Source organism: Arachis ipaensis, chromosome B9, assembly GCF_059453495.1.
Source record: "Arachis ipaensis isolate K30076 ecotype BB chromosome B9, ASM5945349v1, whole genome shotgun sequence".
Taxonomy (NCBI): domain Eukaryota; kingdom Viridiplantae; phylum Streptophyta; class Magnoliopsida; order Fabales; family Fabaceae; genus Arachis; species Arachis ipaensis.
The window spans coordinates 11663254-11676336 of record NC_142444.1 but is presented as its reverse complement, the minus strand read 5'-3'; the positions used below and the strand labels follow the sequence as shown (position 1 = coordinate 11676336).

The 13083-nt window shown below is 31.3% G+C and overlaps 1 protein-coding gene across 4 annotated transcripts; it reads left to right on the top strand.

The window, feature by feature from the left end:
• Nucleotides 1-431: 431 nt before the first annotated feature.
• Nucleotides 432-3504, top strand: LOC107618162 (probably inactive leucine-rich repeat receptor-like protein kinase At5g48380). 4 transcript variants are annotated; one of them, XM_021111510.2, is made up of 4 exons: nucleotides 440-602; nucleotides 751-771; nucleotides 947-1910; nucleotides 2304-3504. In XM_021111510.2, the coding sequence occupies exons 3-4, from the start codon at nucleotides 1086-1088 to the stop codon at nucleotides 3312-3314; spliced, it is 1836 nt and encodes a 611-aa protein (XP_020967169.1). In that variant the 5' UTR covers nucleotides 440-602; nucleotides 751-771; nucleotides 947-1085; the 3' UTR covers nucleotides 3315-3504. The 4 variants fall into 4 exon arrangements, with proteins under 4 accessions (XP_016175613.1, XP_020967169.1, XP_016175615.1 ...); XM_016320127.3 differs by lacking the exon at nucleotides 751-771 and having other exon boundaries at nucleotides 432-602; XM_016320129.3 differs by lacking the exon at nucleotides 751-771 and having other exon boundaries at nucleotides 1071-1910.
• Nucleotides 3505-13083: the final 9579 nt, after the last annotated feature.

Here is a 13083-nt window from a genome sequence, read left to right as displayed (position 1 = left end):
CAAACTAATGAATTGCTAGTTTGCTACACAGATTAAGCAAAATTTGAACTCTAAATACTTATTTAAGCAGACAAATAAAATGACTATTTGACCAATACAAATTAGTTAAGACAAATACTAATTATTTTTAATATTTTTAAATTATAAAATATTTATAATAATAATTACTATATATATATTTTATTTAATTTTTTAATAAAAAATTATATAATTTTATATATTATCCCGTATAAGACATAAAAATATATATTAATTAAAAAATATAAAAAAATTTATTAAAAAAATATTTTTTTAATCAATTTAATTATGTGCAAACAAACACTTATTTAATAGAATAAAATATTATATAATAATTTAGTAATTAAAGACCAATTATTATTTTTTATTTATTTTCAGCAACAAAAAACACAAACATAAACACAAAACACACACACAAGTCTTCGCGTTCTTACAGTCCAAGTCTTCGCTCAATCAAGCTTGGAAAATTTTTGCCATTCCTTCTTTGACCCGTTCCTTCAAATTTCTCTCTCTCTCTCCCCAAATTCACAACCACACTATCAATATCATCGCAACAAAAGAACTCAGAGCTCAAAAGAGGCAAGGTAACTAACACTTCTTTGTCCTCCCTTCCTTATTCTCTCTATTTCTATTTATATTCTTGGTCACGTTCAAGTTCTCAATTTTACTAATTTTGTGTTTGTTAGTTGACCTTGTTTTACTTTCCTTTTGTGCTTCATGGGTTTTCCTCAGATGGGTTGTTCAAATTACCAGGTGGGTATGCCAAAAAAAGAAAAAAGTTTTTGTTTTTCCGTTTGGGTATTAAGTCAACTATATTGGGTTTCTTATGGTTTTTGATTTTGTGCTTTGATTATGTATGTTTTGTGTGTTTCATGTTTTTAAGGTTGTGGTTGACTTGGCTTCTGTGAATGTTTTTTGCTTTCTTCAGGTTATGTTCTTAGGAGGGTTGTTTTAGTTACTATGAAGTTTGGGTTTTGTGCTGTGGCTTGAATTTGGATACCAATTTTGAGTATTTTGGAGTAGTTTTCTAATTGAAAAGATTGGATTTTTAGGATCTTTGGTTGAAGATGGTTCTTAGTGTTGTTTTTGGTTTCTTGGTGCTGATTAGTAGTTTTGGAACCGCATATGGGACTGATACTGATATCTTCTGCTTGAAGAGTATCAAGGGATCCATTGAAGACCCTTACAATTATTTGCAATCTTGGACTTTCAATAACAAAACCGAAGGGTTTATATGTAAATTCAGTGGGGTTGAGTGTTGGCACCCTGATGAGAACAGGGTCTTGAATCTCAAGCTCTCAAATATGGGGCTAAAGGGTCAGTTTCCCCGTGCCATTCGGAACTGCTCGAGTTTGACAGGGTTGGATCTTTCAATCAACAAGCTATCTGGAACGATTCCGGCGGATATATCCACTCTTCTGTTTTATGTGACTACTCTTGATCTATCATCAAATGAATTCTCCGGCACAATACCCGAAAGCCTTGCGAATTGTACCTATCTTAATACCCTTAAACTTGATTCTAATAGGCTTACTGGTCAAATTCCGGGAGAATTCGCCAGCCTCGGACGGCTGAAGACATTCAGTGTAACTAACAATCTTTTGTCCGGGCCAGTTCCAAACTTTAATTATACTAAAGTGACGGCTTCATATGGAAACAATCTAGGCCTATGTGGAGGAGGAACTAACTTGGGAGTTTGTCAGCCCCAGTCTTCCAAGAGTAACACTGCGGTCATAGCCGGAGCAGCCGTTGGTGGGGTGACTGTTGCGATGTTAGGATTGGGCATTGGAATGTTCTTCTATGTGCGCCGTGTCGGTTACAAGAGGAAGAAGGAAGAGGACCCCGAAGGAAACAAATGGGCGAGAAGTATAAAGGGAACCAAAGCAATAAAGGCAAGTTATATTATCTTTTCTGTTTGTGGTTTAGAAGACTAGAATATGAAATAGTTTCATTAGAAAATAGTGTAGTGTAAAAAGTTTTCAGAAAACATTCATAATAATTAATTGATGCATTTCCAGATAGAGTGATCTTATTGAGGTATGTGGCTGTGTAAAAAGTAAAAACAGGGTGAAATTTTGCATGAATGATTTTAATGTGTAAAATTATACATGGAACACATGAATTTTTACCCCTTATTTTGTATCCCCAAACCAAACATGCCATAATATGTTTTCTAAACCAAACTCGTGAATTGTAAAATTGGAAGATGCACAATATATTTTTGAGATGTTTATGAAACCTATGAAAATTTTTATTTTCCCTAACTACACTCAATTGATGATCAGGTTTCTTTGTTTGAGAAATCAGTTTCAAAAATGAAAATGAGTGATCTCATGAAGGCTACTAACAAGTTCAGTAACACCAATATCATCGGATCAGGACGAACGGGAACTGTTTACAAAGCTGTTCTTGAGGATGGCACATCACTTATGGTTAAGAGGTTGCAGCAATCCCAGCACTCCGAGAAAGAATTTAGGTCCGAGATGGCTACACTCGGGTCGGTCAAGCACCGAAACCTGGTTCCTCTCTTAGGATTTTGCATGGCCAAAAAGGAGAGGCTTGTGGTGTATAAAAATATGCCAAATGGAAACCTCTATGATCAGCTACATCCGGCCGAAGGCCCAAGCTCCCTTGACTGGACTCTAAGGCTCAAAATTGCAATTGGAGCTGCCAAAGGATTAGCATGGCTTCATCATAGCTGCAATCCCCGAATCATCCACCGAAACATAAGCTCTAAATGCATACTCTTGGATGCTGATTTCGAGCCCAAAATCTCCGACTTCGGTCTTGCCAGACTGATGAATCCTATAGATACTCATTTAAGTACTTTCGTCAACGGCGAGTTTGGAGACTTAGGATATGTTGCTCCAGAGTACACAAGAACCTTAGTTGCTACACCAAAGGGAGATGTTTATAGCTTTGGCACCGTGCTTCTCGAGTTGGTAACCGGCGAAAGACCTACCAATGTGGCTAAAGCTCCAGAAACATTCAAAGGGAATCTGGTGGAGTGGATTATGCAGCTCTCTAGCAACTCTCAACTCCATGACGCCATCGATGAGTCTCTAGCTGGAAAGGGAGTTGACAACGAGCTCTTCCAATTTCTGAAAGTTGCTTGCAACTGTGTTTCTTTAACTGCAAAGGAGAGACCAACCATGTTTGAAGTGTATCAGTTTCTAAGAGCAATTGGGAGTAGGTACAATTTCACTACTGAGGATGAGATTTTGATACCTGTAGATATTGGCACTGCTGATAACATGGAGGAACTTATTGTTGCTAGAGAAGGATTTGATGATTGAATGAAAAGGTATGTCAAATATTTATATAAATGTATGTATGTATGTATAATCAGGTTGAAAAGATGTAATTATGTATCTTACTTTATTGTCTCAAAATAAATGTTAGTTATATATAGTTTTGACTTTTGAGAAACTAGATCCAGTTGTGTTAATGATATTGAAATGTCAATTTATGATCATTATTTATCTATTTTTCCCCTTTGAGTGAAGTTATAGTCATTTTTTTTTTTGTTATAATATGTTATATTGTTTGGATTAAGTCCTTCTAAAATGAGAAGATTGGTTGTTAAAGTGAAAAGATAAATGTGTAATCACTTTTGAATTAAGATAGTAAAACTCACAAATGATCAAAATTATGAATTTAATTAATAATTTATTATTTTATTAATTTTTTCACTTCGAAAGATCTTCAAGTCATTTGCTTTTTTTATGTGAAGACTCGAGTATGCCTTGAGATGTTCCTTAAGATTTGGAATTGACAAATTTGTCCCTCACTATTTGAAAGATTATATATTTTTTAATATATTAAAAAAAGACAAAAAACGTCCTCCACTTTTTAAAATACGAGATATTTAAGTTCCTATATCCAAAATATATAAGAATAAATAGGTCTTTCAGAGGATTTTATAAAGTAGGAGACGTCTTTGTATTTTTAATTAGTCGATGACTTATTTGTATTCGAAATTTTAATTAGTCGATGACTTATTTGTATTCGAAATAAAATGTGAAGATCTTTTTATCGTTTTCTCTCGTAAGTATCAAAATTATTAGGGATGGGGTTGGGTGAAATCGGGTTCGTCTTGACCTGGATCCGACCCAAATAATAACTTGATTTATTTTTTAAATTCTTACCCGATCTTAGATTCGGTGAAATCACACTACTTTCAGGTTACACTAAAATCAGGTCTCAACCAGGTGGAGTTTGGGTCTTGATAAATTTTATGTCAAAAAATTATGATGCAATCATTTATAAATAAGAAAAAAAAAAAATACTTGTTATAAAGAAGTTGATAACCATACTTGATCTTAAATTTGTCCATAATTCTAATTTCATGTTTTTTTGATTTTTATCCTAATTCAACAAATGTGATTAAAAACAAAATAATAAGCTTGTAATTAAAATAACATAATATTGAAATTAATTTAAAATATATATACCTTTTTTAGTTCTCGTAGGGTGCACATGGGACGAATAAAGTCAGGTTCGTCTTGACCCGGATTTGATCCTAAATAATGACCGAGTCTATTTTTAAGATTCTTATCTGATTCTAGACCCGATAAAATCACACTAAATTAGTCCTAAAGTATTTGGGTCCAAACCGAATCTTAGGACTGGGCCGAATTATATACACTCCTAAAAATTATTGTAATTTGTGTTGCCAATCACTCTATCGTTCTTGAATTTTGGTGTATTCTCCAAATTCTTGTGTTTCTCTCCGATTAAAGACCTTGGATGTTTCTCCTTTTGGGACATGCAATTGGATGTTTAATAATTAATATATTTATTTTGGTACATCTAGGGGTGGTAAATGAAAAAATTCGTCCCGCCCCGTTAAAATTCTGCCATCTGATGAGTTGGTGCACTCTGTTCTACTTAATGAGGCAATTCTGAATTCTTCTCCCGCTCTTGCCTAATTGTGGGCTGGTAGGCCAAGTTCGTCAAAAAAAATTTTTTATAGATCATTAAATATTAAACAATATATATAATTTCACAACCATTTCAATAAATATATAATTTCTAAAGATATAAAAAATTATAATTTTTAAATTTACAAACATTAAAATTTTTATAATCATAAATATGTAATAAACATAATTGTAAACCAAGTTTTTTGAAACAAAATAATAAAATCAATATTATCCAAAGCAAAACAAATATTATCCAAAACATATAATTAAATATCTTCAAATTTATAATCAATCAAACATAAAACATAATCCAAAATATAACTTAAAACATCTTCAATTATCATATTCATCTTTTTGTAAATCAATAACATCATAGAAATTTGTAAAAAAATGTCTTGACAAAAAAACGCCTGGTCCGGCGGGGAAGCCCACCCCGCCCCTCCGAAACCTGCCAAAGTCCACGGATTTGGCGGTGCGTTAGGCGGACTTTTTAAGTTTCGCGGTCTCAAATTTTCAATCCAACCCGCCTTTTTTAGCGAGTCATGCAGGTCGATCCGACGAATTTTGGCCCATTTACCACCCCTAGATACATCCATCCAAAAAATTAAAGTAGGGTGTTTTGACTTTGAGACTCAACTTAGATTTGGGGCAAAGAATTTATTAAAACTCAAGGATAAAAAGATAGATATTTAAGATCGGTTTAGTTTTTTCTAATTTTTATTTAATTTTTGAGAAAAGGACAAATAGGCAGAGAGTAATGAAAGAAAAGAAAAAAGTTATATTTCCAAAGAAGCCAGCGGCAAAGAAGACAGGTGCAAAAAGAAATAGAATGACGTGGAAGAAGAAGAGATAAAATAGTGGAATAGGTGCATTTAATGTTACTAGAAGGCAGCAAGCCAAGATTGAGTCCAATGAGAAGCAGGCCAGAACTAATGTTGGACCTGATCCTAATGTGCAGCCCAACAGAGACCAAAATGTTATGTTTTATATGAGTGAAGTCCAAAATGATGATGATGACCCAATATATGATTATAAATCTAAGAATTTACACACACCTATATCATCAGATGATGAATCCAGCAAGCATAAATTTTCTGAGTTTGATAATGATTATGCTTTTGGAGAGAGAAAGTTTGAGTTAGGGATTAGGTTTGCCACCATAGAGAGATTTAAGGAAGTTGTAAAAGACTCATTCATTGTTGAGGGTATGGAGCTTAGGTGGATTAAGAATGACAAGGAAAGAGTAGGGGTGAGATGCATGGATGATGAGTGTCCGTGGCTGGTTCATTTATCATACAACAAATCTTTGCAATGCTATTAGGTGAAGACTTACAAAAATGATCATACATATGCAAGGGATATGGGAAGTAATGTGACTGATGAACATTGGATTAGTTTGAAGGTTGAGAAGAGAATGAGTACACAGCCTCATATGAGGACAAGTGAGGCTATTGACTTTCTGAGAGAAGAATTTTCGCTCACTGTACATCCAAAAATAATTTACAGAGCAGCTAAAGAGGCAAGAGAGAGAATCATGGGTAATGAGAGAGAGCAGTATAGTAATGTGAGAGATTACTTGTTTGAGATATTAAAAGCAAACTGTTTATATAACATTCGATCTATGTTATATGTTTATGTATGCAACTTTTAAGCCTATTTTCTTCAACGTTTCAATGTTTCTTTAGATATTGAAAATATAGCTTCAACAGCATACTGATATCATAACTTGAATTGCATTTAGATTACAAGATACATAAATTGCCTAAATAGTATGTTTCAATACACAACAAAAACTTAGAATAACCCATTTTTCTATTCTGATTTTTAGAATTCATTTCTCAAGCACTAAATAAAAAACCAACACAAACAGCACATACAATTATATCAATACAACAAGTTAATGGAATTTTTTTCTTCTCTAAAGCAGTAACCTTCTCCTCCAGAACAGCCATCATATGATCCAATTCCTTTTCCTCTTCAACAACTTCAACATCTTTCTCACCCAAATGTCTTTTATCAGAGATACAACCATTGCTTCCAATTCTAGCAAGATGTTCATCGACCCAAACAAAAAATTTGCAATGCAATTGCTTTTCTTGTCAAAATTCTCAAAATTATGTACTATCTAAAACCATTTCAGATCAAAATTCCTAAATTTTTTCTTACCTTATAGAATGGGAAACTCAAGAAGATTCTGTTCGGGTCGCTAATCGTCCTCGACATATGCATTATTGCAAAAACTCCACAGAAGCTCCTCGGGGCGACACCGTCGTTTAGGTTTCCGACATACACAACACACGGAACTGTGATTAAAACTGAATTTTCTTGTCTTACTCCACTAACGCTTCTTCTTGAGGTTGATAATGCTCCATTGGTAGCCATTATTGATGCAGGTAGAATTCCTCACCACCAACTTACACGAAGAAACACAATCAATTTAATGATTAGGGTTGAACACGAAACGACGTAATTTTGAGAGAGAGGGACTTATTTGTCCAGTTTTCGAAGCTACCCTTCCACTCATCAGTCCACGTGTGCACCCGTGACGCCAGGTCATCAGAACGGGAGCCACCTCAGACTTTTCTATTGGGTCTGACGGAGACATTTGTACGGAGGGACTTATCCGTCCAACTGTCCAAGTTTTATGAAGGTCAAGGTTTTAAAAGTATTTTCAAATGGTCAGAGACAAAAATATCTGCGGGGCAAAAGATTAGGGACTTATTTATCCTTTTTTCTTAATTTTGTTTTAAATTAGTTTTTAAAATTTTTTAATTGAATATTTTAATTTCTAACGAATTTTAATTATCAAATCAATTTTTAACTTTTTTTTTAAGACTAATTAGTCTCGTGTCATATTTTGCTAAAAAAAAAAAATTGTAATTCCATTCTTGTTGTCATTAAATAAAGACATAATTTTTTTTTAGAAATTTTAGAATAACCTTTTCACGTGGAACAATTAGATGTGGGGGTTGGGAGTTGATTTATTTAAGAAATAAAAATACGAAAATTAATTCAGTAGGTAAACATTGTTAAAAAGTAAAGTAATTGACAAGAATTTTTTAAACTTGATTTGGGATATTTTTATTTGTTTTGTTTTAAGATTTATTTTTAAAATGTGAGAATAGAAAGTGAAAATAAAAATGCATCAAACGGGCACCTTAGCACCTAGATGTTGAAAAACTATTACATTGCACATTATGCCTTTTTTTTGTCTATCTTGATCCAAAAATTTTCATTTATCTATGATAAAAGAAAGGTAAAATCGTAAAGCCATTAAAGGAAAAAAGAAAAAGAAAAAAAAAAGAAAGAAAAGTTCCCTTATCTGACTTGTCTAATTGAAAAAGACATTGCAATTTTTTTTAAAAAAAATTGAACGTATTCATAGCATAATAATACTAATAATAATAACTTAAAAGAAAAGAAGAAAAGACAATGATGATTGCCATTGTTGATTAAAGTTGAACTAAATTAGTTGAGTTCAAGTTTTGCTCAAATAAGTTATAGGAAGGGAAGAAACTCATTTCTTGCGAAACCAAGCAAATATATATATTTATATAGAATTGGTAACGAAGGAATAATAATTAATAAGAAAAAGGTAATTACATTGCTCAACCTTTTCAATACATTCAAAATCTTTAAATAACGAAAAATATTTTTTTTTTCTTTTTTACATTGCCCATGAAAAGGGTTAATATACGTCAATGAGTAATAGCTCAAATGGTATAATCTCTCCATACTCAATTAAGAGGTTGCGGATTCGAGTCTCCTATTTTTGGTAAAAAAAAAAAAAGAAAAGGGTTAATATACTAATTAATTTTATGTACATATAAGAGCTTTTACCATTTCACATCACTTGTGGAGTTGTGGTGATAGAAATATTTTGTAAAAATAAAGAGGTAAATACTAAATTGATATCTAAAAAATTTTGACACTGATAAAATAGTATTTAATTTTTACTATTAATAAAATAATTTTTAAAAAATTTTAAAATTTAACAAAAATGACTATCCGACAATTGAATTAGTTAGAGTTAAGGTTTAAAGATGATATGTCAGTTAACAATTATCATAATTACAATAGTTACTCACTTTTAATTTTTATAATTTTAAAAGCACCCAATTTCAATTTTCTAAAGTCCTAATCCCTTTTTTCTCTTCTTCTACTTCACTACCACTACCTCCTTCTGTACCATTCACCGTTTCCACTAACCATCTCCAAATCATATTCACATCTCTCTTTATCTCTTTCTTCTTTATAATTTTTCTCTTTTTCATTTACTATGAACTCTTTTTTTCTAATGCTAACAACATTTGCAATCTTACAAGAAAATAAAGAATGAAATCAAAAGATTCAAGCGAGAAGGCGCGGGTTTAGAAACCTAAGTTTAAGTCCCGGTAAGATTTATCAGCTACATCTACTCCTCCTCTTCCTCCGCATCCTCCTCCTCCCATGGATTCGAAGCCGCAAGATTCAGCTTCCAGTTCCATTGCCGATATGTTCCTTCTTCCTCTTCTCCAATGAACTCTTTTTTTCTCCTTTGATTTGTCTTCTCTCTTCTATTTTCTCATCTACCCCACTACTCTGTGTCTTTTCCTTTTCTTTCCGGCCGCCGCTCTCTTCTTCTCTTTATTTCTCTTTTTCTATATCTTTATATATGATTTTTTACTTTTTTAAAAAATGCATACTACTACTATTGTTAAACTTTGTAAATGTTGTTGTTGATAATTTACTATTGTAGTTAAATGATGTAAATGCTGAATTATGGAAGAGAGTGCGAAGAGTGAGGAGAGGAAGAAAAAGATTGTGAAGAAGAAAGAGATAAAGAGAGAGGTGAATGTGATTTGGGAATAAGGTTAGTGGTAGTGGTGAGTGGGCTTAGGATTCGGTGGTCCCAGAACATTTGGACTACTTAGTGGTCCCATAACAAAACATGTTTTTTAAGTTTTTTTAATAACTGCTACATAGTCTTTTAATTAATTTTAATTATAAATTGACCTCATATATTTTATATAATTATAAAAATGATTTTTTATTTTATAAATAATTAATTTATCATAAATCTATCATGTTCATTAACAATCAAAAACAAAAACAAAAATAATTTTTTGGCCATTACAATCGATTAAAATATTAAATTTGATTCGTCTTGTTCGCGAGGAATCATAAAATTGTGTTTTCTGCGAAAACCAATCAATTGGAATAATGAATCAATCGATTGAATTATATCTCAATTGATTGGATTACAGTTTACCACTAAACAATCGATTGAAAATTGCCAAAAGCATGGTTTTCGCATAACTCAATCGATTGGTCATACGATCCAATCGATGGAACGATGAATAAAAATTGGATTTTTGTAATTCAATCGATTGTTTAGAATTTCCAATCGATTGAATGCTTCAAAACAACCTGGGTCTCACTAAATTCAATCGATTGCTTTTGTGACTCAATCGATTGAATTTACCCAAACAATATGAATTGCCAATTTCAATCGATTGTAGTGTGTGTGAATTCAAATTCAATCGATTGAAATGATAATTCAATCGATTGGAACGCGATGTATTACGCCTATGTCAGTCTTGTTTTCGTTTTTAAAAATTATCTTCTTATTCATCTATCTTATCTTTAAAATTCTATCTTCCTTTTTTAAGGTTTTATTTTGAATTAGATACTCTAATCTTATCTTTTCCTTAATATTAACATTATAAATTGGTGAATAATCCATCACCAATTATTCAATCCCACCATTAAAATTGTGTATCATTCTCTTTATAAAAAATTTCATTGTTTTTCTTTCGAACATCCATCCATCTACTGAATATCCAATTTTTAATTAACGATGAACAAAAAGTGGATATTAAATAGACGGATAAAAAATAAAAAAAAATTGGATATTCAGTAGATGGATGGATGTTCGAAAGAAAAACAATGAAATTTTTTATAAAGAGAATGATACACGATTTTAATGGTGGGATTGAATAATTGGTGATGGATTATTCACCAATTTATAATGTTAATATTAAGGAAAAGATAAGATTAGAGTATCTAATTCAAAATAAAACCTTAAAAGAGGAAGATAAAATTTTAAAGATAAGATAGATGAATAAGAAGATAATTTTTAAAAACGAAAACAAGACTGACATAGGCGTAATACATCGCGTTCCAATCGATTGAATTATCATTTCAATCGATTGGATTTGAATTCACACACACTACAATCGATTGAAATTGGCAAATTCATATTGTTTGGGTAAATTCAATCGATTGAGTCGCAAAAGCAATCGATTGAATTTGGTGAGACCCAGGTTGTTTTGAAGCATTCAATCGATTGGAAATTCTAAACAATCGATTGAATTACAAAAATCCAATTTTTATTCATCGTTCCATCGATTGGATCGTATGACCAATCGATTGAGTTATGCAAAAACCATGCTTTTGGCAATTTTCAATCGATTGTTTAGTGGTAAATTGTAATCCAATCGATTGAGATATAATTCAATCGATTGATTCATTATTCCAATCGATTGGTTTTCGTAGAAAACACAATTTTATGATTCCTCACGAACGAGACGAATCAAATTTAATATTTTAATCGATTGTAATGTCCAAAAAATTATTTTTGTTTTTGATTGTTAATGAACATGATAGATTTATGATAAATTAATTATTTATAAAATAAAAATTCGTTTTTATAATTATATAAAATATATGGGGTCAATTTATAATTAAAATTAGTTAAAGGATTATGTAGCAGTTATTAAAAAAACTTAAAAAACATGTTTTGTTATGGGACTACTAAGTGGTCCAAACGTTCTGGGACCACCGAATCCTAAGCCTGGTGAGTGGTGCAGGAGATGGTGATAGTGAGGTAAAAAAAACAGAAAAAGGGATTAGGGTTTTAGAAAATTGAAATTGTGATGTTTTTAAAATTATAAAAATTAAGAGTGGGTAACTTTTGTAATTATGATAATTGTTAATTGATATGTCATCCCTAAATCGTAACTCCATGTAACTCAATTGATAGCTGGTCACTTTTGTAAATTTTTAAATTTTTTAGAAATTATTTTGTTAATAATAAATATCATATACCATTTTGTCAACGTTAGAATCTTTTGAGTATCAATTGGTAAAAAATCTTTCCTCAGCTACCAAATATACTTTTAGAAGTTATAGGACTAAATCCCTAAAGTAGTTCTTGAGATTGACGCTATGCACCAAAATCGTCACTGAGATTCAAATTGTACCATATTAGTCCATGACCCATTTTTTATTAACGGCGCGCTGACGTGGTTTGATGACGTGAATTTTTGGTGACACGTGCCACCTTATGGTTTGGCCACGTGTAATGGTACGATGATGTGTTGGTCAACGACATGTGGCATGCTGACATGGATGGTTATGCCACGTGCCACAATGCTATTTTGTCACATGTCGGATTATGCCACGTGTTATAATGTTATTTCTCCACGTGTCATCTACGGTGTCATCATTATATATGCACTAAATTAGTCCCTTACTTTACATCAAATGAGTTATTTTTGTTTCCGAAATTGATTGGCATCAAATTAGTCCCTTCACCAATTTATTCTTTTTTTTTATAAATTCAAAATTTTTAATATCTTTGAATACAATAATTTGAATTTTATCTTTTCACAAGTTATTTAAATACAAGTGCTTTTATAAAATATTTTAAAAATTTTAGTTTTAGTTATACAATTTTTTTCTACAATGTTTTGTTAAAAGAATTATATGATATATTGATATTGATTTAGTAAAGAGTGTAAGTTAAGAGTATAGTAATATTTTTTAATACAAACTTTTTAATATTTAACACCTTAATAAATATTTTAAGAATATTTGATAAGGCACTCGTTAACTAATATAAATTTATTATTCCTATCAGTTTTAAAAATGTCCGATTCTCCATATAATTGACTTCTCATTAAATTAATAAAATAGATTTATACTGTCAATTATAATAATTCATTTTATTTATAACTTAACTAGGCGGCCTTTTCATATATTATACTATTAATTAATATAAACACTTATTGTAACTATAGTTTAAACAATATTAAAACAGATATAAATAAACACAAAAGACAACAATAAAAGTTTAGATTTAAATAACATATGCTCT